Source organism: Sinocyclocheilus rhinocerous, unplaced genomic scaffold (genome assembly GCF_001515625.1).
Source record: "Sinocyclocheilus rhinocerous isolate Xijiao unplaced genomic scaffold, SAMN03320098_v1.1 scaffold1538, whole genome shotgun sequence".
Classification (NCBI taxonomy): Eukaryota; Metazoa; Chordata; class Actinopteri; order Cypriniformes; family Cyprinidae; genus Sinocyclocheilus; species Sinocyclocheilus rhinocerous.
This window is the reverse complement of record NW_015661872.1, coordinates 867,318-894,365: the sequence shown is the minus strand read 5'-3', so window position 1 is coordinate 894,365 and position 27,048 is coordinate 867,318. Positions and strand designations below refer to the sequence as shown.

The 27,048-nt window shown below is 37.7% G+C and overlaps 2 protein-coding genes across 2 annotated transcripts in view; both read right to left on the bottom strand.

Moving 5' to 3' along the window:
- LOC107726632 (ras-related protein Rab-32-like) overlaps positions 1–8,789 on the bottom strand; it is a 19,766-nt gene extending 10,977 nt beyond the window's left edge. The window contains exon 1 of the mRNA XM_016536286.1: positions 8,317–8,789. Within this exon, the coding sequence (XP_016391772.1) occupies positions 8,317–8,530 (214 nt within the window). The 5' untranslated portion in view covers positions 8,531–8,789. The remainder of the gene's footprint in view (positions 1–8,316) is intronic.
- A 1,058-nt stretch (positions 8,790–9,847) lies between these two features.
- The window catches only part of LOC107726606 (metabotropic glutamate receptor 1-like), a 26,408-nt gene continuing 9,207 nt past the window's right edge, over positions 9,848–27,048 (bottom strand). Inside the window, exons 4-9 of the mRNA XM_016536249.1 lie at positions 19,808–20,043; positions 18,033–18,051; positions 17,001–17,172; positions 16,104–16,230; positions 13,302–14,244; positions 9,848–11,421 (exon numbers count right to left, since the gene is read on the bottom strand). Of these exons, the coding sequence (XP_016391735.1) occupies positions 10,677–11,421; positions 13,302–14,244; positions 16,104–16,230; positions 17,001–17,172; positions 18,033–18,051; positions 19,808–20,043 (2,242 nt within the window). The 3' untranslated portion in view covers positions 9,848–10,676. The remainder of the gene's footprint in view (positions 11,422–13,301; positions 14,245–16,103; positions 16,231–17,000; positions 17,173–18,032; positions 18,052–19,807; positions 20,044–27,048) is intronic.

Here is a 27,048-nt window from a genome sequence, read left to right as displayed (position 1 = left end):
AAAAAAAAATAATATATATATATATATATTATTATTATTTTTTAAAGTAAATAAAATATAAATAAATTTGATTAATTTCTGAAAGAACATTTCTGCTGAAAATTCTGTTTTTCCATCACAGGAAAAAGTATTTTAAAATATAACAACACAGTTATTTAAAATTGTAATAATATTTTACAATATTAATTATATAAATTATAATATAAATAATAATTAATTTTGGTGAAATAAATGCAGTCTTGGTAAGCATTAGACATTTCTTAAAAAACATTTAGAAAACAAGTTAACAACATGTGAAGTGAAGATTAAATAAATACATTAACAATGGGCATATATTTTATGGATGGATGGATGGAGATGATAGATAGAACGATAGAATGTAGACAGACAGACAGACAGATAGACAGACAGATAGATAGATAGATAGATTTTTTCCTGGAATCAATTATATACATGCTATAGACTATTGTATTTAATAATTAAGATGATAATAAAGAAGAAACAAAAAAAAACATTTGACTTTAAAATTGTAATAATATTTTACAATATTAATTATATAAATTATAATATAAATAATAATTAATTTTGGTGAAATAAATGCAGTCTTGGTAAGCATTAGACATTTCTTAAAAAACATTTAGAAAGTTAGTTAACAACATGTGAAGTGAAGATTAAATAAATACATTAACAATGGGCATATATTTTATGGATGGATGGATGGAGATGATAGAACGATAGAATGTAGACAGACAGACAGACAGATAGACAGATAGATAGATAGATAGATAGATAGATAGATAGACAGACAGGTAGACAGATAGACAGATAGACAGATTCACTGCTGCTCTAAGATGTCATCCCAATCATCGGCACAATGTTCAAACTTTCTTTAAAGCTCCATGTCTGTAATAAGCATGTCCCTTTCAGACAGCCCCAGTGGAGCACTGCTATTCTGGGCCAAGGTAGGCGGGTGAGCCCCTGGCTTCAGTCAGGGTCCGACACATACGTATTTGCAGAAGGCCTTGATTACAGTCATCCAATTCAGGGTCATTATCATAATCGCTAGTCGGTGCGGGTATAGAAAAACAGAGTACTTGATTAGTACCACTGAACTACCAATTATGTGCATGATTAACATGGTTAATTAGCAGTGTAGAAGTAAATGCATAAATGGGGCAGACTTTGATCAACTTTATCCAGGATGATACAGGTCTTTGGGAACTGGGCCAGGATGTCAGTGAACAGTTGAGATGCTTGTGTTTTTAATCGCACATCGATATGGTACACCACACAGTAAAGTAGCCAACAGTATTCCAGCTGTTCTCCATGCAGACATATTCACACATACACCTACATACAGAATGAAAGAATGCAACCTCTGTAATTCACACTTCATTGACGTTGTCCTTGCAGCTCACTGTGACAACCAAGACTGAGGCGAGAGAATAAAAGGCTGAGTGAGAAAGCAATGAAAGAAGAAGGGTACATAAACTATTTTAAAGGAACACTGGCATCTAAATGAAGGACAATCCACGGTTGATTAAACACTGCCACTCAATCCTCTAAAAATGGCTTTTAAATGCTAAAAACTAGCTCTTTGGCTAGAGACAATGTACATTTGTTTGCCATTCTAGGGTTTAAATTTAGTTTTATACTTTTTTTTTTACAGAAATATACTTGATGTGTTTTATTTGTTGTACATTTTATTAAATATATAATGTACCTAATCTCATTCATTTAATCTCCATTTCCTATAAAATAATGTGTTTTTAACTATATATAGTAATGTTAAAATGTAATATAATGTGTTTTTTTCCTATAGGGCCTGTATTAATTTTTCATAATTGCTTGCACTTCATACGCAAAATGTCCAAATAATTAGTGAACGACTGGTACTGGTAATTTTATAAATAATTTAAGAAAATTTTCAATGAAAAACTTCTATGAACTATCAAAAAATAAAAATTAAATTAAAATTAAATTAAATTAAATTAAGTGTCTTATTTACAATAACTTTGCCTCAGGATCTGAGATAACGAAATGAAACTAGACAGGTTAATGTCTTTTAAAGGCTAAAAACAAAGTTTATAACTCTTTGGCTGAAGACTGTATTTGTTTGCCATTCTATGTTTTACGATTTTGTTTTATGCTTTTTACAGAAATGTATGCATGTTTCATTTGCTATACGTATATTTTTATTTGACATGAAATATACATATTTTTTAATTTAATCTCCACTTCCTGTAAAAAAAAAACGGTGTTTTTTTCCCTCCCCAAACTGTATACAGCCTGTAATCATGGGTGGCGCTAGGGAGGGGCTAGCAGGTGCTTCAGCACCCCCAAGAAAAACAAAAGCACCCCCACAGATTTTTTCCTGGAATCAATTATATACATGCTATAGACTATTGTATTTAATAATTAAGATGATAATAAAGAAGAAACAAAAAAAAAACATTTGACTCCGTACATAACTCGTGCAATGCAAACGACGTGATTTGCAGCTGTCGCACTTTTCGTAATGTCATTATAGCATTTTATTTTAAAAATGGAGCGCTTCCTTGTGCTAAGCAAGCCTGCCCTTGACTAAAGATTTTTCTAGCCAACTAGTCGCACGTTATATTAAATTGATTAATATAATAATATATTAAGCATCCTTTAATATATAGGCAGGCGTATTAGGCTATAGCCTATTCCGCGCTCAAGCTCGCGCATAAAGCAATTCCCTCAAAGCAGCAGCAAAGTAATTCTGAATGTGTCGGGGGAAAAGAAGACATTTTAATTATTTATTAATAAACTAGCGCTTCCTGGGTCAGTGTCGGCTGCAACGATGAAGTTCCTGAATGCCGACGCTGACTCGCCATGGACGTGCCTTTAATAGAAATGCACCTTTTCATACGGACTATAAAATTAAAGAATATTACAAAATCGAGTGGGCGAGTTTTCCTTATATTTATTTTATTATTCATATAAAAAAATTATAATAACCTGTTTTGGTTATATTTACTATTAATTGCAGGACTCCAGACTGCGACCATTTTTTCTGCCTGTGTGACTAAATTTTGTGAGCGGTCGCACTGGCGCGACCACCGCGTTGTTCAACTCATAAGCGCTGCCATTTCTTTTGCATATGAGAAACATCAAACGGCAAATCGTTTGAACTGTGCAGCGCTTAGAGTGAAGAGCCTGGTTTATACTCGCCGCGTCAGCAGGAGCCAAGTATAGGTCTCTGCAGGAAAGTAATGGGAGTTACCAAATCGGGGCGTTTTTAGACCATGTTTCCTGATTGCCTGACGTCATAGTGACGGTAGGTTTAGGGGTGGGGTTAGGTAAGGGGGATTATTTTGATTGCATGATTGAGAAACACCCTGCAGTTTGAAAACACCCAAAAATTCAGAAACGCCCACTTTTGCTCTGCAGAGACCTCAATCTCACAGGAGCGCGAAGGTGCGAAACAATGGATGGTTTTCAGCTAAAGTAAAGTAAAAGACTTCTTAAACCAGAGAAGGTGAACATGTTGGTCATATCTTACTGTTTTATTGTTGTTGTGCTGTGCAGCGCTTAGAGTGAAGAGCCTGGTTTATACTCGCCGCGTCAGCAGGAGCCAAGTATAGGTCTCTGCAGGAAAGTAATGGGAGTTACCAAATCGGGGCATTTTTAGACCATGTTTCCTGATTAATCAACACAGTTCAGACGCTTTGGGCCGCTGTTACATCCCTAACCAACAGTACAGCTAATGACCAGAGACAGAGGCTTCACGGCACTGGGGCAAAGGCTATCTGCAATCAAATAACAATGAATCCATCTTTTGTTTTAGTCTTAAAAAGTGAAAGGTGTATAGATGTAGGCAAAACAGACAACTATCTTTTATTGTAAAACGTGACAAGATCGCGAAATCGAAGTGAAAGCATCCGAGCGACCAGTGGAAAGAATGAGTCTGCGCTCTTCGGAAATCTACGGGTGACGTCACGGACACTACGTCCATGTTTTTATACAGTCTATGGTCTGGAGCATAGATTTGCCCAGTTCCCCCTGTCAATGATCTAGCACCCCGTCAGCACCTGCATTCAAAATTCTCTGGCGCTGCCCCTGCCTGTCATTGTTCATAATTGCCTGGAATTTGTCCTCAAAATGTCCAAATGTTTGGTGAACAACTTGAAAGTCCAGATAATTTTGCGCGAAAAAATAATTTGAAACTTTCTGAAGTAAAAAATCTTAACTATCACTCTTCCAAAAAAAAAAAGTCTTTCCTCATATTCTAAGATGAACAGAAATGAAGCTGGTCGCCTTGGCGTTAAATACAGACAGTTAAATCATATACATTTCCTCTGCTGTATGTCTTGTTCAGTTTCATAATAGTGAACAAGAATGTTAGTGTCTCATGTGTGTAACCAAGAACAGATGTCAGATGTTTTGTCTCTGCATTGTGTCCCAGTAACAGTGAAGTTGTGTCAGACTACATTCATAATATCTATTAAAGAAACATGGCTTCAAAGAGCACACCAGAGATATATTTCAATTTAAAAATACTCGTATCGTGCCAGAGTACAGAGTTTAGGGTGCAGGGTAGGCAAGGTATAAGGTGATATATCATTATTTAGACCAATAAACCATCCCAGCCATACAAATCCACACGATTCAATTTCACAGGAGGCTGACACACATGACACTGAAATTAAATTGAAAACTAAAGTTGTCCATTTGTTTGCTGTGGACAGTTGGTACAGTATATTGAATTACACATGCCTCCATGGTCCTATTGTGCTCGAAGAATACTGCAGTGGAAAGACATAATCTGTCTTTGGGGAAATATAGAGATTGCAGTGTGGGTCTGCATCTAATGATAGCAGCAGTGCAGCAATGGGAAGAGAAAGAGTCAATAGATTACAGACAGACAGCTCTCCAATGTCTCACAAGCACTTTAGTGTGAAAATGCTGAGTCCTTCTGAATTATAAAGCACATTATTAACCCTACAAATCTTACTAGATCATATTTGATACATGAATTTCTAAGGCCTCTAAATTATCAACTTGATCAAACCTTTGCTGAAAAACCTGTTGTAATCAATCTTCTACATGCTTTCCACCTTCTGACTGATTGATAGACTATGACTACTGATTGATAGATACATGTTAAGGAAGTAAAAGGCCTGAAAAAACTGTCCACCTTCAGGTTGTGGTACATGCATAGTTTTGCTGTGAAATCTTTAATATATTTTTATATTTTTCATAAGTTTTATATTGTTATTAATATTTTAAGATGAATATTTACTGGACTGGAGCTACTTAAATTTACTTGATTATCCATATATATACTTTTTGTTTAAGAAAAATCATGTTAAAATGCATGTATCAAATATTATACAACAGACTTTTGAAGAACATTTATTTGTACATCAGTCAAATGTGTGTGTGTGTGTATATATATATGTACACACACACACACATTTATATTATTGCTTATTTTTGATCAGTTTAATTGGGCCTCTGGATAAAACATTTTTTTTCTTTGAGCTCCTTTTTCCTCATCATATCATACTGTGTAGGCTATTAAAGCCTGATGTATCAAAAAACAAACAAACATACAAACGTGTTTTAGACTTTCGAATAAAATGTTTCAAAAATATTACTATTATATCATATGTCAGGCTACAGGGTTAAAATTTCCCCACCCATACAATACAAATAACAACAGAATAGCTATGGTATATTCCAGTCATGTAGCCTATAGATGTATGTGAAGTGCATGAAAAGTCCACAAGCAGTGTTATAAGAGCTGTGTTCCTTTTTCATGTGGAGCGCCAGGCAATCTGCCGAATGTGATTTTATAAGCAAGTGAAGGCTAGTACAGTTATACAATTCTCTCTCATTATCTGTTACCTCACATGGGAGACAGTGAAAGAAAGAAAGAAAGAAAGAAAGAAAGCTCAAAAAGAGATTGCGTTCTTGTTTTATGACTTGCTTGCAATCCATAACGTCACGTCAAGGTTTCGGTTGATATGTGATTTCACTTCCCTTTTCACTAAAGCACGTTCAGTTACACAGCACTGGTGGTAGGCTACTGTAGGTCTGTTTACTGAGACAACATTTTTAACACGTTCTGGCCCCTATTATGTCTAGATAGGCAGCTCACGGAGTGACATGACCTACGTTGCGTTAGTAATTATGTTCGCTAACGTGATCACAGTAAGCTAGGACTCACACTTATTCTGGGCTTTCAGAAAGTTTAGCGCATTCTTTCCAAACTGATTTTTTTTTTTTTGCGTTTATTTAAAGGTCATAATAGCCAGAATTTCCCTGTTTCATTTTAAAGGGTTAGTTCACCCCAAAATTAAAATTATGTCATTAATTACTATTATTACACCCTCATGTCGTTCCAAACCCGTAAGACATTCATTCATCTTCGGAACACAAATTAAGATATTTTTGATGAAATCGGAGAGCTATCTGACCCTCCATAGACAGCAACGCAACTGAAATGTTCCCAGGTCCAGAAACGTAGTAAGGACAGTGGTAAAACAGTCCATGTGACATCAGTGGCTCAACTTCAGTTTTGCGATGCTATAAGAATACTTTTTTTGCGCAAATAAAACAAAAATAACATAATTTACTCCATTAACCATTCTTCTCCCCCGAGTTATGTCTTCCGCCATTTTGGAGAGTACCCAAGAACGTATCGGACGTAATCAGAGTTGTTTACGTTCGGGGGGAAAGTGCACGCATGAACGTAATGTGCGTAATAAGTAAGGGATAATCAACAGTTAATGCACGACGTGGAGGCAAAGAACCACCCGACGCGAAGCGGAGATAGAACGGTGATTAAACTGACTTGGAACTACCTGTGCATTAAACGGTTTTACTGCATACCTGCCAGCCAATCAGAATCCAGTATTCAGACAGACCATGGAATAAGCATTGTTTATGCTCAGGGGAAAGAGTGCGTATGCATTGTAATACTCTCTAAAATGGCGGAAGACGTAACTCGGGGGAGAAGAATGGTTGAGTAAATTATGTTATTTTAGTTTTCTATGCGCAAAAAAAAAGTATTCTCGTAGCATCGCAAAACTGAAGTTGAGCCACTGATGTCACATGGCCTGTTTTACCGATGTATTTACTACGTTTCTGGACCTGGGAACATTTCAGTTGCGTTGCTGTCTATGGAGGGTCAGACAGCTCTCCGATTTCATCAAAAATAACTTAATTTGTGTTCCGAAAATGAACGAAGGTCTCACAGGTTTGGAACGACATGAGGGTGAGTAATTAATGACATAATTTTCATTTTGGGGTGAACTAACCCTTTAAGTAGCCTTGGGGTGCATAACCGGGAGCAGATCTGGAATCAAAGTGATGTCCGAATCGTTTTCAATGATACAATTGAACCTGTTCACTAACTCGGTCTGAATGATTCGTTCACAAATCTGATTGAATCTGTCCTGGCGGTTTTTGAGTCAATAATTTTAAATAATTTTAAAATCACTTGAACGATTCCGATGAACAGAGAACATACCTTTTGAACATAATGATTCGAGAACCAATGAGTGGACTGATAGTAAAAGCATTTGTCTTAAAGTGTGGTGGTAAAAAATGTTACAAATAAAATTGTCTGAAAATATATTTACAACTGATTGACAGTTGTAACAGGCTTAGGAAGAAAGTACGTTTTAATTTAACTTTTTCAACCGAGGGATAGCAGGCCTAAATGTTGAGTTTAAGTTGTAAATGAAAATTATTTGGATTGTGTTTTGAACTGAATCAAAGTGGACCCATGAAATTAAACTATCCTTTACATTTTAGGCTTTTTCTTATCTATGCACAATCAGCTTGTAACACTCCAAAGAGAAAGGAAAACTTGAAATCGCATCATATGACCCCTTTAATTGAAATAAAAAATGCAGATAGCAAACTGTGCTACAGACTTTAGGCTATATTTTATTTATCGTCTTTATTGAAACGGTTAATCGCATATGTAATATGCTACGTCAGGAATACAGAATACCACGCGATAACGGAATCACGTCATGATTTACAGTAAGCTATAAGAAAAGTTGAATCTGTATATGATTCTTTGAAACGAACTGTTCAAAGGAACCGAAACTAGGAATGAACTCGGACTTTCCATCATAGTCTAAACTCAACATTACATCAAGTCATGTGCTACCTTGTGCGTGCCTGGGGGCTTATTTAATGTCGAGACAAGGGGGAAAAAACCCTGTAACTACTATAAGGGTGGCCATATACAACACAAAACTTTTAAAACTGTATCTGTAGGTTTATTAAATGAAACTTAGATTGAAGACATTTCCATTTACACGTCCTTACCTGCGATGTCCCATAGCTGTAGCCGCACTAGTGTTTTGCTGTCCCAGTTGAGGACTTTGAGCGCAAAATCCACTCCTATGGTCGCTCTGTAGTGTTGCGAAAAGAGTTGGTGCACGTATCGCTTGATGATGCTCGTCTTTCCCACACCAAGTTCCCCGATTACCAAAACTTTAAACAAATACTCTTTACACTCCGACACAGACCCGCCTGCCATGCTGCCAAATGTCAGTTATGAGAGAGGAAAGTTTTGGCAACTTTGAGCAACCACTTCCCCTCTACTCCCTCACACAGTTTGGAGAAGTGCTTTGGGTTCGGGGACGTGAGTAAGGAAAGTATTCAAACAGAAAGCACACACTCCCTCTCCTCCCACCGGACAACCACCTGATAAGTCATAGGACCCGGAAATATCACGCCTCGACTGGATTGCTTTGCTTTTTTTTTTTCACCCGCTTGGGCTTTTTAGGGTCAAATAAATAAAGAACACACACACTCACGCGCTGCGGTCTGGTGAGTCGTGGAAGTTAAATAAAAGAGTTTGAATTTCAACATGTGCGGTTCCTGAGCGCGAGTCTTGAATGCAAAGATTGCGTAACATCATATTTGGTGTGATCAAAAGCAGACAGAAACGAACACGAAGATTAAATAAAAATCTGATGTAGGCCTACCATTTTGAGTGCTTACAATATGAATAAATCGCTTTTATGGTGATGTGAAGTTAGAGAGTTGTGCTATTATGAAGTAACATTAAAATCTCATTTCGGAGATATTAAAGATAATGATACCATGCCATAATAAAAATAAACTGATATTAAACTGTTCTTAATAGTGTATTAAAAACCCACTTGTATTTGCAATTCATAAAATAAAGATAAAAGTGCATAACCATTAAAAGCATCAAGCTCTTAAACAGAAAAGGTGGTGAAAAACAAAAGACAGCATTAAATATAAAATATTTATTTTACAGCATGATTTGTCCTGGCAGAAAGAGCATTCTCCTCATTTTTAAGTTTGACCATGTAAACAGGTGATCTTGTCAATTACTTTACTACATTGAACAAATGGTTCTGTTCCAAACAACTTACACTAAAAGACCTAATAATATTACAATCCATTATAACAATTACAATATGTAAGATATTCAAGAATATTGTTCTTTTGAGAGTTGCATTCTAATAGTCCTGTGAAACTTAAAGCGTTACAGTAGTAAATGCATGTAATAATCCTACGCGAGATTGGCAGTAAATGCTACAAGTTACCACTAGAAGCAACTACTCATAGTTACAGTTTAAAAATGGAACATTAAAAGTTTGTAAAAGTCGCTGAAAAGTTACTCCAGCTTCATTGCCACCATATACAGTATTTCCCTTTATCACAAAAAGCAAGTTATAAGACGTGGTTTTTAAAACATACAAATATCTCACATTCTAATCATAGAAACATATAGTAGAAATACAAAGACACCATCTGTGTGGAAAACGATAGATGGCAGAACAGTATACAAACGTTTGCAAAACACAGCTCCCTTTTTCAAGGATGAGTTCACGCATGAGACAAAGTAAAGTTGAGAAAAACACCGTTTCTTTTATTAACCTTGGCTCCACATTTAAGCTAAAATAGTATTCTATACCTAACATTACAATCAGCATTCTTGCCCTTGACTCTCTAAGCAAAAGCACTGAAACTTACATTTGGGAGCCACAAGGAAATTGGAAAACACCTTAGCTGGGAAACTCCACGTTTACTCATCCAGTCAACCAAGTGAGTTTTGTGCGCACATGATTTCTGTGTTTCACTCTGACTTGTGCACTGTTACTGAAACAGTTTAAAAAATGGAAATCAGATACCAAAACCAGATACACAGCAACCTGCTATGAGATTTGATTCTCTTTGTTGCACTCTCAGTACTGTTGCACTTATGTGTCTGTGCCGTCTACATCCTAAACCCTCATTTTTTCCATGATTGTTTTTGTGTTGCCAATAGTAACGAAACTTTTGAATCAGAACCAAGTCCAGCTACATAGTTCAAAAGCACATAAAATCCAAGAAAGTGTGTCTCATCCTGCTAAGAGTGAAATAGTAAAGCAGCAAGCTGGCATTATCACTCCTGGACTGTTGCGATGTCACTTGCCAGTGGATTTCGGGCACAGCAACACAATCATATTTGGCACTCCAACTTTCTGCAGCATTTTGGAAAACGTATGCTGCCAGCGCTGCCTCAGAGAAAAATATTCCCAACAGGACGTCCCATTTGTTCATTTTAAGGTTCTTCCTGCCTTCCGAAAGAGACTTACGTAGATAAGAAAGCAAATTATATCCTGCAGTGATCGAATAATAAACAGCGCTGTCCTGAGCGTGTGGTTTTACAGCGTAAAAGAGCTTTGTGTTGGGGCGTAGTTCATACTTTGGGAAAAGGGAGGGTTATTGTCAGAGCCGGGGGATCCGGGAATGGACCCCCCTGCCTGAAGCGAGTCCCTGAAGGGGGAAGGTGGAGTGAGCAGAGTCAGCTTACTCTGTGCCAACTCTTCCTCCACACCTTCCTCTTCGTCCTCCTCTTCTTGTGTGGCACTCTCACACAGAAACCCCTGAATGAGGTCAAGAGCTTCCAATTCTGAACCTTCCTCAGGGAACGCCTCCCCTTGCATTGGAAGAGGCAGCTGATTGGCAGACGATTTATAGGTGACGGGGCTCGACTTGTTGCCCGTGCCGATTACAAATTGGTCAAAATCAGGAAGCGTTGAGCTCAGGGTGTCCACCGGCCTCCCTTGAGGACAATCAGTGCTGTGGTCTATTAAATTAGAAGGGGAATAGGAAGGTGGTACCCCTCCCTCGTGGGTTGTAGGATGTTGGGGACCCCCATCGTGCCCCTCGCTGAGGTTGTAGAGATCCTTGTTGTCGGGGTGAGAGCCGGTGGGGGCTGTGTTGAGACCAGCATCATATTCAGACTCGTGGGGTTGTGAGGCATTAGTTAGGGGTCGTATGACCGCCGTCTGACTCTGGCCGATCGCTTGCCTCCTCACATGCACAGACAGTCTGTGGAACACACTCGACCCCCTCCCCTGGGGTCTGGCACCTGATTCAGACCATGACACAGACTTTCCATTAGGACTATGAATGAAACAGAGACCCAACGTTATTCCCACGAAGAAACGCCAGAATGCGACACAGAGACACAGAAGAACATCACAGAAAAATGATCATTATGCATGTCATCATTCATACAATTCATACAATTATCAGCCATAAAACTCTCATGATTAGGGTTAGCACACGATGCGTAACTCAACATTGTTAATTCATGAAGTCTCTGACAGAGATCCCTCAAACATGCCAAGTGCGTATCTCATAATGACCTGCTTACAGAGCATTATGAAAGCCACGATGGCTCATTCTCTGCCATCCCTTCTCTGCCCTGCTCTGCTCAAACTGAACATCATGCAGTATGAATAAGGGATTCATGGAATTCCCCTCAGTTTCAGTTCAACATGGCATTCGCTGTCCGCTCTTAGTGTAATTAAGTTAACTGGACAGTAAGGCCTCAGAGCTGAAAGCTGCGTCAGATTCAAGGGGCGTTCACACTGACAGAGATTTGTAGCGACAAAGCGTCTAGAAGTCAGTTGTTTTTAACAAGAGTGGGCAGATTTTGGCAATGTGATGTGGGCGTGTCTGGTGATGCATCAAAATAGAGAAAAAGTTTACGTTAATGTACATGAGCAGCGATGTGCCAAATACCAGCAAGAGAAAAGTTTATGCAAACCATTTACATTTATGCAAATGACCAGTGATTACCAATGGGAGGGAAGTTTGTGCAAAAGTTTAGGTTTATGCAAAAGAGCGTTGACTTGATGAGGCGTCAACGTTAAGAGTATTTCAAGTTTATGCAAATAAACAGTGACTCGATGCAGCAGCTACCAACAAGAGTGAAGTTTATGCAAATGAGATGTGACTTCATGTGAAGGATACCAAGTGATTTGTCAAGTTAAGAAAAGTTTAATTTTATGCAATTCAGCAGGGACTCAATGTATCAACTACCAATGGGAGTCAAGTTTATGCAAACGTTTACGTTTATGCAAATGTGGAGCAAATTAATGTAGTAACCAGTGAATACCAATAGGAGTTACGTTTATGCAGACATTTACTTTGATGCAAATAAGTAGTGACTTGACATGGCGAGTACTAACGAGAGGGAAAATTGCTACAAAAGTTAACATTTATGGCATCCAGTAAAAAGTCAAAGTTGAGAGTAGGTTATGCTTATGCAAATGAGCAGCGACGAGTCTGTTTCATGCATAATCATTCATCTTGTTTACAACGCACAATGACTTGCTGTAATCTACAAACAAATAGTACTTTGTTTATTTTATGTTATAAGGTTACTTTTTAGCAGCCAGATTGCTCATTAAAATCTTAATTTTGCCTGGAATACATCTCATTTGTGATCAGACTTTCTAAAGCCCACCCATCAACGTTAAAGCTTCCAGCAGTAGGAAGTCAATTATCACGCAACATCACAACGACAAAATCGCTACCAGTGTGAATGGGGCATTAGAAGAGAACTGGATATGGGAGCTACAGCCTCTACGAGAACTGGGTTAAATTTTTAGTCAGGAGAAGGTTTGACATGGGGGGAGGAGGCACACTGAAAAGTGGGTTAATACTGAGGAGGAGAGAGGGACTATGTGGATGGGTAGTTTGATGAAAATTAGGTTTTGGACGAGGATTCAGCACAGATAGAGGACGACCGATAGTGTCTGGCTCTAGCTACATACATACTCTTGGTTTGCAGCAGGTAGAAAAACATGGGAGAGACAACTCAAATACACACACATGCTAGAAAGAACACTTTCAGAGCTATCGCTGCAGTCCAACTTGGCGTGCTACTGAGAAAGAAATACTATTATTTTATTTCCATACGTTTCATAGCCTGTATGTGCATTTAGCTGATATTTCAGAAATGTGACTCAAACCTATTATTATCTGTCACTCACTTAGTGGTGCCGGTCGCGTTGTTGATGTTCTTCTTCCTGCGAAACATGTTGAGAATGCTGTTGCTCTGGCAAGGAGCCGCCTTCCCGTCGCCCACGTGCATACGAACCACGTCTGAGGTCGTAAAGGCGCTGCGCACGTTGCGCTCGGGCTTGGCGATGATGATGTACATCTTGGGCGTGAACATGCAGCTCAGTGCTACAGTAACACTGAGACTGACGGAGAAGGAGGTGGTGATGATCTTGTAGTTGGAGCCGAAGTAGATGGGCACAAAAGCCAGCCAGATAATGCAGGTGGTGTACATGGTGAATGCGATGTACTTGGCTTCGTTGAAGTTGGCAGGCACGTTGCGGGTCTTGAAGGCGTAGTAGGTGCAGCTCATGATGAGCAGGCCGTTGTAACCCAACGGAGCCACTACGCCCAAGTTACTTGTGTTACAGATGAGGTACACCTCCCTGATGCTGGGGTAGCTCTTCACCGGCTCGGGGGGTTCCAGCACGATCAGCGTAACCTCCACGGCCAGCTGGAAACTAATCAGGATGAAGGCGATTACCAACTGCGCCCAGGCGCTCATGAAGCGGGGCTTGCGTGTGCAGATTTTCTTCTTGCTGCCGGCCAGGATGCGTGCAATGCGGTTGGTTTTGGTTACCAGGGCGGAGTAGCACATGGCAGACGACAAGCCCACTAGAAGGCGCTGCAGGTAACAGGAGATCACAGTGGGACGTGCGATGAGAGTGAAGGGGCAGACGTAGCCAAGGAAGATACCCGCCAGGATGATGTAGCAAAGCTCACGACTGGAGGACTTCACCACCGGCGTGTCACGGTACTGGATGAAGATGAAGGTGACGAATAGAGTTACCAGGATACCGAGGCAGGAGAACACCACTGCGATAATGGACTCCACGCTGCTCCACTCCAGGTATTTGAGCGGGAGAGGCTTGCATTCTGGAATAAAACAAGCAGATGGGAAGTCAAGATGGATGGAAAATAAAACAGGCCAAAACAAATACAGAATTTAAGGACTGTAGGACTTCTGGATCTGCCAATCTTCTTGGCAAAGATTGTATGGTGTCATCATGTGGTGTATGTACTATGTGTGTACACATGCATTTTAATGCCTTAACATAGTTTTAAGGGTCAGTGGCATTTAAAAGTATGCAAATCTTTAAAAAAAAACACATGTTGGTTTCATATGGTATTGAAAAATGTAGATACAATTTTCAAGAAAAGTATTTTTAAAGTATTAAGTTAAAATGGAATTATGGTTTTCTTACACCTGGAATACATGTAAATGTACTTGTGAAGCTTTTAAATATATTTTTCAAGGTAAAATGTTTCTTTTTTTTAACAAATATTGCAAATGCAGACAGTATTTTTTTAAATAATAAGCAGTGAAGCAGTAATGATGCTTCTTTCTTCATAATGATATTAGGAAAATTAAAAAGGTCTTTTTAGGTCATTGTACTGTATGTATACTACCATTGAAATTTTTTTTTTATTGCATTAATTTATACAGCAAGGATGCATTAAATTGATCAAAATGTCCATTAAAGACTTTCATATTATTTAAAAATAAATTCTAATAAATGCTGTTCTTTTGAACTTTATGTATACAGGTTCCACCAAAATATTACGTTTTCAACTTTGATAATAAAATTCAGCTTTGCCATTATAGAAACAACTTATGTTTTAAAATATATTAAAATAGGAAACAGTTATTTTGAACTGTAATAATACTTCAAAATAATACTGTATTTTTGATTAAATAAATTCAGCCTTGGGCATAACAGACGTCTTTCAAAAACATTTTAAAAAATCTTCCTGACCTCAAACTTTCCAACAGTGGTGTATGAATTGAATGTTTAAAATATATTAGTGCTGTCAAACGATTAATCGCATCCAAAATAAAAGTTTTTGTTTACGTAATATATGTATATGTAAATAATAATAATTGTAAATACATTTTTATATTTATGTATATATAAATACACACACATAGAGTATATATATATATATTTTTTAATATTTACATGTATATACATTTATATATTTATATTCTTATATTTTATATTATACATAAATATATGTAATATATAAACATAACATATTTTTCTGAAATATATACATGCATGTATTTGTATTTATATATACATCATAAATATACACAGTACACACACACATATTATGTAAACAAAAACTTTTATTTTGGATTTTTAAAAATGAATAGAAGAACATCACGTCATTGACCCTTAAACTTCATATGCCCTACTTTTGTGTGTATTTCTTTCTATGGATTCTGAACACTCTCATTCTTTATGACAAAGCCTTCTATACATTGTTGAAGGGTCTCTTTCTCTCAGTCACTATGACAGAGCTTTTTCTCTATCTCAGATCAGTCTGTCTCTCTGGTAATCAGAATTCCCTGTTGCTGCTCAGGTTCCGTGGTGAAACTGTTGAGCCTGACACACGGCTGCTGGGTACTAATGGGATTCCAACCTCACCGTTATCCAGCTCTGCTCGCTGCTGCAAAGAGCTGTCAAAATAACGCGCGGCTCACAGCCCATAGGGATAGAAAGTGTTGGGTGTTGGGTAAGGAGGATGCGAAGGGCATAGAGAGGAGAGGAGAGGAGCCGAAAGGAGATATGGGCTGAACAGAATCTAAAGCATAAACGTTGGAGGAATACAGCAAAGATAGTTTGAGCTATTCTCAATGAAATACTGGTCTAAGTTTTTAAATGAAGAGCTATTTTAATAGATGTGTGGATAATTAGGAGGATGAATGAGATGTAAACAAAGTCTCTTACCTGCCAGTTCATCATCAGGCCACCAGCCCAGATCACAAGCTCTGCATGTGAACTCATCTTGAACGTATTCATTATCTTTGCATGTAGTGCAGATCCAGCAGCAACTCACTTCTCCTTTACGGATCACCTACAATCAGAAAACACCCAGAAATATTTACTTTGATGCCCACTACGGTAACACTTCACAATTCTACAAGTTTCATTAGTTTAAATTAGTTAATTCATCTCACAACAACTAACAATGTACAAATGTATTTATATATATATATATACATACATACATATACAGCGGGTAAAATAAGTATTGAACACGTCACCATTTTTCTCAGTAAATATATTTCTAAAGGTGCTGCTGACATGAAATTTTCACCACATGTCGGTAACAACCCAAGTAATCAATACATACAAAGAAAAGATATTTCACTTGTTAAAGACAAAACTAATGGCAGAAAGACCCACAAACAAACAATAACTGAAATCAGCTGCAGTAAATGCCTGGCAATTGGCAAAGCATCACAAAGGAGGAAACCCAGTCTCTGGTGATGTCCATGAGTTCCAGACTTAAGGCAGTCATTGCCTGCAAAGGTTCCTTAACAAAATATAAAAAATGAACATTTTATTTATGATTATATTTATTTGTCCAATTACATTTGAGCCCCTGAAAATGGTGGAACTGTGTATAAAAATGGTTGTAAAAGCATTTTATGTTATATTTTTGTTCAACCCCTTGAATTAACGCTTAAAGTCTGCACTTCAATTTCATCTTGATTGTTTCATTTGAATTCTATTCTGGTGGCATACAGAGCCAAACTATGAAAATTGTGTCAGTGTCCAAATATATATGGACATAACTGTATATAACTGAAAATACAATACATACATGATTATGCTACATACCTTGATCTGTCCCTTAGAACACGGTTCGCTGCAGACGGATCGGACCATTTCAGTGCGGTTCGTCATGAGTTTATAATCACTGATGCTCAGGAGACCTTCATGCCACGACCCCACATTAATGTAGTCATAGCGGCCCAGCTCCTCCACATACTGAAGATTCATAATATCATACCTTAGAGAAAAGTAAAAGAGAAAGAGAGGTAATGATATAAGTGAATGAAAAAAAGAAAGAAAAAGAGCAAGTCTGCCATAATAAGTAGCTCAGTGCTGCTGAAGCCTGGGAACTAGCAAGAGGCAGAGTTCACACTTTTACCATGTTCACACATCCAAGTCTCTCAACTTTGCATCCTCCACCTGGGATATGAATCCACAACCTCCCGAGTGCTCAGCCCACTCATCCATACTAATGACACTCCCTAGCTTACAGATGAGGCAAAGTGTCCCAAGCTCACACATGTACACAAGGCAATGGCGGTCTTGGCAGCAGTGGAGCTGTCATCTTTTGTACGTGTATAGCCAGGGTGACAGGAGCTGACCGCATCAGGGTATTGGAGTGGAGAGGACTGAAGCATCTCCTTGAGACAGGCAATCTGTTCCACTCCAAGTCTATTACCATCCGATACGCACCTTTTTGCATGTGTTGGCAAGGGTGCCAAATCTAACCTGAGAGGGTGTGTGATCGATTGTTGCCTTAGAGAATAGGTATTCATAATGCTCAATGTCACACTGGCCATTCAGGTACAAACTGTCATATTGACATTAAACTTAGCTCTGTTTTAAAACCTAATGAGCTGACTTGATACACTTGCAGTTTCCTTCCACTCATTGAAACGCCTTATCTGGAACACTCTACATAGACAGCAATTCAACACACAATTTTGTGTGATGTTTAGGGTGGCCATAGGTCCTCTATTTTTGGACATGTTATATGGATGGGATTTCTAAATTGCCAAAAATGTCCGGATTTTGCCTTTGTTTTCATATTTGCTGAAGGTAAGGACTGAAAAGTAGCGTGCAGGCATTGTACTGTACATAACTGAATTTAGGAGGACTGTAGAGAACATGTCAATAGGAAATCAAAGTCAAAACCTAGACATTTTAGGCAATTTAGAAATCCTAGTCAGGACCAGGACAAATAGGACATATGGTCACCCTAGTGATGTTAGCATGGTGCTAAGCTAACAGTGTAACAATCCAGGCATAAAACTACACACAGTAATGGGATTTACTCTGAACTATAACTAAACTGGACTTAGCTGGTTTGTTTTACAGTGGTTTTGGGCACATTTCAAGTGGTCAGAGTGTAATGCCAGCTGACCGTCGAGGTAAATCAGCTAAACACCAGTTTGGTCAGGCTGGGAGACCACCTTAAAACTATTTATTTCTAGCAAAGTAGGTAGAGGCTGGTTTAAATGTAGGCTGTTTTTTGTTTGTTTTGTTTTCAGCAGGTGTGACTGGTTTGGAACAATCTACTTTGCAACGTAGCAACTCCACATGCAATAGTTTTTGACATTAGCATGTTGATAAGCTAACAGCATGATTCTTTAAAGGGGTCATATGATGCGATTTAAATTTTTCCTTTCTCTTTGAAGTGTTACAAGCTCTTGGTGCATAAAGAAGATCTGTAAAGTTGCAAAGACTAAAGTCTCAAATCCAAAGACAAGCTGTGCACTGCAAAAAAAAATTCTTAATCAGTATTTTTGTCTTGTTTTCCCAGTAAAAATTCCTTATAACATCCATCCTTAAAACAAAATAAATTCACATGAAAGGAAAAATTACTATATATTTTTTAAAAACCCATTAATTTGATTTCCCTACCCGATTAGTCTTTTTTCTTGTTTTAAGACTAAATTATCAAAATGTAGTGAGATTTATGCATAAAACAAGAACAAACTTGCCAATGGGGTAAGATTTTAATCATTTTTATTGTAATTAAATTCAAGTCGTTTTGCTTCTCAAGTACATTTGTTTTGTTTTAAGGATGTGTAGATATTTATCCTTGAAAAAAAGACAAAAATATTGATTCAGAAAATGATTTGAGTGACTGTGACTAAATCAACCAGGTGAACTCTTCACTCTCACACACATGCAGACAGTGTGGGTACCTCGTTACACTGTGACTGTGTCTTTTCTTTGCACATTCACACGGTTTCTCACACACACTTTGTGACGAGAAAACAACTTTTGTTATGTCGAGATCACGAGAAAATTAAGTCGTTATAACGAGAAAACAACTTTTGTTATGTCGAGATCACGAGAAAATTAAGTCGTTATAACGAGAAAACAACTCGTTATGTCGATATCACGAGAAAATTAAGTCGTTATAACCAGAAAACGAGAAGGAAAAAAAATAATATTGCATGGCCGCTTAGAACTTCCGTACTTTAGTGATTCAATTACATTAAGATTATATTTGTTTTTGTGTACAAAGATATTCAACTATATTTCTGTGGACAGGCAAAGAGAACAATTATTCGAAAAGCACAAAAGATGAGGGGGCACAACTCAGTTTACCTATATCACCTTTAAAAGCACCGACCAGAGGATAATTACATGAAAAAAATGGAGGGAAATATACAGAGTTACCATTAATAATTCAGTAAAATATCATGCATATAATATATTCCTAAAAACTGATTAATTCAATCAGACAGATATCAGTTATGCAAAATAACATACTGCCAAACTGACAATATATCATGAAAATTGTATACTTCTACTTGTTTATTTTATTTAAAACTAATATTAAATGTTACTGATTGCATTCATATTGATATCATTTGAGCAGCTTCTGGTTCTTTGTTTACCTGTGCAGATTTTCTGGTAGTTATGGTTCTCCTGAGGATGACCAGGAATGCGGCATTGGAAGCGGTACTGCCAGAACTCAGCAAACCATGGATTCCTTGTGTTGGTGTCCAAACGCAGCTTCAGAAAGTAGTCATTAAATGACTGAACTTCTTCCGTTTGCAACTTCATTGTGATCCCACTATCTGCTTCCTGCTCATATCCTTCTACCACTTCATCACGATCTGCCCAGCCATCGCTTCAGTAAAAGAGAAAGAACATAACATGTCAGATGATGAGGAATTTGTGTCATAAAGATCCAGCTTCTTTGTATAAACACGGCTTTCATATTACAGCATACCTAATACTAATTAATGCATGTTCCTGTGGCTCAGTGGTACAGCATTGCGTTAGCAGCGCGAAAGGTCGTGGGTTCAATTACCAGGGAACACACATACTGGTAAAAAATGTATAGCCTGAATGCACTGTAAGTTGCTTTGGATAAAAGCGTCTACTAAATGCATAAATTATTATTATTAATTATTACTGCATACAAATGAGATTCAGTTTCACTTAAATCACCAGTGGACACCAAAGCATTTCAGTTTTGGGATGCGAGTGCTTCTGTTTAGCTGATATAATGTAATCCTGGAAGTAAACTGAACAGTTTAGGATTTTGTAAACGTATGGAAATTTTGAACAAATAACCTGGTTTTAAAAAAATTACTCAAAAATTATTAAAATTATTAACTTGAAATGATGCTGGTGTCAATAAATTAAAAAGACAGTGTGTCTTATGTTTTCATTTTTATTTTCAAGTCATCTTTCACTTAATTTGTTATGTTGCTTTTATGCATGTATTTATAATATAAATAAATTAATGTAAAATGTAAAACACAAGCATTTTTACTAGTGACTGCAGACTTTTGGACCTCCATTTTCTTTCTCTCCTCTTTCTCCACTCACATATTTCTCACAGTCAGCATTTTTAGCTTATTATGTTTTGTTATTCAGTTACTGCAAGTATGGCATAAATCCATTTCTTCATCATTCTCTGCTTGCCTAACTTCACTTCTCCAGTGCACAGCAGCGGTACTGTGGTATCATAGAGCGAATTAGACAAAATTACCTTTTAGAGGCTTTGACCTAAAATACATCTCCCTAAACAGCTTTGCACCCCACAGTAGAGCGGAAAATGGCAGAGATTAGATAGAGCAGAGTTCTACAGAGAGTTTTATTACCTCTATGAATAATGAATGAGCTGAAGCTCAGGTAGAGATTCACTGTGCTGCTATGATAGGCAGATATGGCAGTGTCCTGAGGCTGAAGACAGGCTAACTAGAGCAGCGATGGCACATACTGTAGGAGGACAGGAGCTGTTTGATTTCATCACGGCTCAATCCATCCCTAATTCTCTGCTTAGATTAATCTCAACATGTTCACCTTCACCACATCATTTTCGATTTTCTCGCTGTTTGTGAACCGAAATTGAAGCACTTTTGGGGAAGATATTTGAACAGACAGATTGCCACTCCTCATCACTAAAACTAGACCCTAAGTCCTTTTCCTATATCAACCTTAAAGAGTCATAGGTTGAAGGACCAACATTAGACAGCATTGTATATAATTCAGAGATCTTCTTTTCAAGAGTAAATGAGGAAAAAAGCTGTTTTTCTATTTCAGTAAGATCAAGTTGTATATTACCTTCTTTTAACTGTAACTCTAAAAAGTGTCGGATTTGAAGGAATTTATAAAAATCTTTACTGGGCAGATTAAATTACTGTCTTAACTCCTGAAATGATCTCATTTGGCCGTCATCAAATAAATGACCTAACTCCGACACTCCTCTTGACCTCCAAGTCAAAAGGCCAATATTCTGTATGGGAGTAAGAAGATCAGGACTGAGCGCAATTGGAGACTTAAGTGACAACTTATTTGGAATGGATAAATATTTCTTAACATCCTTCCACACCAAAAAAGTATTTGTTACAGTGAAAATATTTTTTTTGTACATTATGAATAAATGGTAGGGAGCATAACAGTCTAGGAAAACATTTTGTGGATTCAATCCCATCCAAGTGTGAATCAAATTATCAAATTAAATAAACCAACTTAACATGTGCTTAATTTGTGCAGACCAAAAATATAATTGAAAATTGGGTAGTGAAACCCCACCCAATTCCTTTGGTTTGGTATCCTCCGTTCTCTCATTTAAATCCAGTATAATGTGCATGTGTGCTCTGGTTGACTGTTGCTCGATCCTCTCTAGAGGACTGAGTAAGACAGTGCAGGCTTAGGCTGAGGGCCATTAGAACTCATCCAGAAGCCTTTACTAATTCATGGCGCTCCAGTTAGCAGCAGCCTGGCTCTGTTTCACAAGCAGCATTGCTGCTGCGAGCCCCCATCACGCCTGCTCTCGCTCACCCCACACCAGCTTTCATCTGCCTCTATTACTCTCCCTCCATCTTACATTCACATACACACATGATGAGCCTTTGTCATGTCCTCTCTGCATGTCCTTTTTTTCCCCTCCTGAACACCCCAAATCAGTTCATTCATATCCAAAACCTTTCAATGTCAGCCTCTTTTTTTAATATTCTTTGAATTCACATAGGACAAAACTTGAAAACTTGCGTAGTGACATTTAGTAAACAGTGTAGAATCCACCTCTTAAACATTACACCAGCAGTCTGAGCACAAACAGATGTGCTTGAAGTCCTATGGGACGTGGTGTAATACAGTTCCAATGACAGGGCTGCTGGGATGCCTGCAGGCTTTCCTCGCTCTAATGTAGTTTCGCTGTAGCTGTTTGAACCTTAAAGACTTGAAAGTGACCTCAGAGCACCTGTGAAGCACTGCAAAAGACTGGCAGGTCAACACAAACAGGTTTATATCTGCAGCTTCTCAGCGTCTAAATAATGTTAATGCTGATTCAAACCAGCTGGCTTTCTAGGGTTGTTTTTGTGCCAAAATCTCACTGAAACTGAAAATCTCTATTTTTCTCTCTTCCTGCATCTTACAGTTCCATCCCAAGTTTTACTCTAATGAACTGATTTTACAGCCAAATGTGGGAACTTCCCATATGCAGACATTTCGAAAACCTGTTAAAGTCAGTCTTTCTCACTCTCTGCTCGCCCTCATGACTAATAAATCTTTTAATACGTTCAAAATGGAGGGCTAATGAGAAAGAGATGTTTCCTGAGAATTAGCCTCCGCGGGGCTTTACAAGAGCGGTTCTCTTACAAAACCGCAATATCCGCAAATGATAACTTTTCCAAGGAGGTCACAGGCAATCATGCAGTACTGAATGCACTGAAGAATGCTGAATCCAATTCTCCACATTACTTGAGGAGAAAATAACCTCAGAAGAAAAGCTATTTGAAGAGTTCAAGCGCACCTATGAGTAAATGACCCACTTAAATACAAATGTGGGAAAGAATTGTGCTAAAGCCATAAGGCAAGTTTAGAGCATGAAACCATAAAAGGTTACACAAGAAGCAGAAGCGAGCCAGGACCGAGCTCAAGGACGCAATGCTTTATTAAAAAATACTGATTGTTGAAATCAGATAAAATGAGGTCAAGTACTTTAAGTCAGTTTATCATTAGCAATGGTTGCAGGGTCAAACGATCAAACAGATGTCCTTTTCCAATTTGATGAATGTAATTGAAAATTATTTATTGAAAATTGTAAACAAATAATAAATTACAGGAAATGTAATTCTGTTTTAACTTCTGTTTTAATAATTATGCCTTTTAGAAATAGTATTTAAATGTTATATTTCTACAAACAAGTTCACAAGTTCACTTTTTGAAAGTATGATGCATGCATCTATCTATCTATCTATCTATATATATATATATATATATATTAGCATCACAGCTGGTTTCAACATTGAAAATAATGATGATATTGATATTAATAATAGATCATGTTTTTTGAACAACAAATCAACATATTAGTATGATTTCTGAAGGATCATGTGACACTGAAGACTGGATAATAACTGAATATGTAATAATTAATGGATTTTAATGTAATATATTTAATAGACTGTAAAAAAAATTTATATGTAGCAGGTCGTGGTTATAATAATTACATTAATATTATATAAAATAATTATTTTAAAAAAAGATCACCACTAAAAGTGAAAACAATATTGTCTTTAAAAAAACTAGTGAACTTTAATTTGGAGCAAGATAAAAAGGGGGAGTGACTTTATTGCACCAAAGGTGTGCCACTTTGCTCACAGCTGATTGGTCCAGAACATAACCTTCCCCGGTAATAAATACTGCTAAAAACTGAGCCACTTTCACACTGTTTTAAATCTGGGCTTGGTACAAACTAAACTGAAACATGCCATACCATAACATACCATACCATGGTATAGGCCCCTGGTGAATGGGACACATTCATAAGACTACTAATTCCCATCCATGAAGAGACACATCTCAAAAACAATGACAAGATGACAGCTTATTATAGAAAAAAAAATCTGCAATATTCTCACAGGATGAGCAGAACTGAGAGGCAGCATGATGTTAATTAAAGAGAGTGGGCTTCTCGGGGACACTCAAGTTGCAAGGGGAAACCTAAAGGATGTACAGTAATAACACAAAAATGTGTATATAGTGTACTAATTAATATATTACCTACCAAGTGAAAGTATATATATAAATAATTGTGAGTATATATATCCACCAAATATGTAAGCAACCACCTAAACAACCTTGCAACTGTATAGCAATGGTCAAACAACCAGAATACTAATAAACTACCCGCATTAGTCTATCATCGTGGTGCGAGTTTTGCAGATGAAGAAACACAAATTCTCTTTTCTAAAAATATATATATATTTTCTGTTGTTTTAACTGAATGTGTAATGAGAGGCGAGAAGGAGTTCTTGGAGGAAAGCGCAAAAGGATTATTGGGACTGGGAACACAGAAGGCACTAGGGAGGAGAGTGCTGCCGTTTAAACATTTAATTTGGATTCCTGACAGTGCTTGAGACACAGCTGAAATACTGAGGAGCTGATGTTGTTTTTCTGTCCTGAGAGCAATACTGTGTGCCTATGAAAATATCTCTGGGACACATGCTGTATGGGACTCTAAATAAGGAGTAAAAAATATAGCGGGAATGAACCATGATCATTAAGAGGCAGAAGCAAACACAGTGCCCAGTGTAGCCTAACAGCTTCTGGGGAATCCAATGCAATACGCTTTCAAAAGAAGCTGCCCGTGAGACTTGAAGATGTTGATTAAAAATTACAAAGTCAATGTTTTTTCTGCTGCTGTGGAAAATTACATAGCCTGGTTTTGGGCTGGCTATGAATAAACAAAGCAGAGGAGAAGAACACCTGGACCTCATCCTCTTTTTCCCAGAAGAGCTCTCCAAACTCACTCTCTCTCTTTTTCTTAATCACTCTCACTTTCTCTCAGATAAACATCATCAACAGTCTTGGCTTGAAGGCTTGGACTCAGATTATCATGACAATGCAAGACGTTTTAATGAATAAATCTCCATTAGTTCCCAAAAGCGGTTTTGCTGTCTGCCTCTCCTACTCTCTCCTTTCCTCTCAAACATGTACTGATAAAAACAAACGTTCATTTCTGACAGGGTCATGCAAATATGAAAACAGGCGAAAATCCAGACTCCAGACACAATGTTTTGACCTAGAAAGTCTGTTAGCTGAATATGATGGCCTGCCTGTGATCGTACGTGGGTGGGCTATAGATGTTGCCTTGATATAGATTAAACAAGATAGCTGCTACAATTCATTTCCAGATCTTCAAGTCTGCAAGGATTCCGTCCGAGAATATTATCCAGTGTTGCTCTGATTTTGCTATCAGACAGTTTGACTGATCGGATAATAGCCTAATTAAATCAAACCTAGAACTGTGCAGAAAGTGTGTTTGATTGTATGATGATATCTTAAAACACTGGTTACCCATTTGTCTGTCCACTTGGAGATATCTGATCGTACGTGGGTGGGCTATAGATGTTGCCTTGATATAGATTAAACAAGATAGCTGCTACAATTCATTTCCAGATCTTCAAGTCTGCAAGGATTCCGTCCGAGAATATTATCCAGTGTTGCTCTGATTTTGCTATCAGACAGTTTGACTGATCGGATAATAGCCTAATTAAATCAAACCTAGAACTTTGCAGAAAGTGTGTTTGATTGTATGATGATATCTTAAAACACTGGTTACCCATTTGTCTGTCCACTTAGAGATATCTGACGGGTCTTGTATCATCATGAAGGGGTTTCTTTTGTGATAACGACTAGCTGACTGAACATTATTCACCTTAATTATTCAGCAATCGAATTTTAGGTGAATATTAGGGAAACGTTGAACTGCTTGACCAAATTGACCACATGCCACGACTGACTAATTAGAATGGACTAATATATATATTAGTTTTAGTTAATAACAATACTGATAAGGCCCCATTTTTGATTCTGCTCCCCCTCTATCTACTCTATTATCTTGATACGAAAATACTCAAATAACATATGTAAGGCTGAAACGATTCCTCGAATACCTCGAGTAACTCGAATACAAAAAAATCCTCGAGGCTTCGTTTAGTCCATTTACTGTAACTACACACGGAACACCGTGTTTCCCCACGGACCATTATTACTGACGCGGCACAATCCGATAAACGCTGGACCAGACCATAGACCAGGGCTGCCTAGTAAGAGCTTGATTAGCTGGTTCAGGTGTGTTTAATTGGGGTTGGAGCAAAACTCTTCAGGACACGGGCCCTCCAGGACCGAGTTTGGACAGCCCTGCCATAGACTGTATAAAAACAGGGACCAGCCTTTTAAAAAAAAAGCTCTGGACATATTTAAGACCGTAAATCAATATGACGGCTAGTTATAATGTCCCTACGTTAGCTATGTTTTGTAAAAGACTAAACGCCATTGTGCATAAAAATACCACAGAAAGAAAGTTAATCAATATCACACGAAGCGTGCCATTTTTCACCTCTAAAATCAGCATGATTACAAATGTGATTTTATTCAACAGTTCAATAAACAAGAAGGTAATATTATGAGACTTACGTTTTAGACACTATATTGCCTGTTTTTGCTTTATTTTGCCAACAAAAAAATTCCAAACACAGCCACATCGCTGTTTTGCATCTCTGTGCAACATGACGGCAATTTGTTCCTGAATGAATCAACCGTTTAAATGATTCGGTTCAATCGCAATGACTCACTTCTTAACAGTGACTTGCTGCCACCTGCTGGCGGTTTT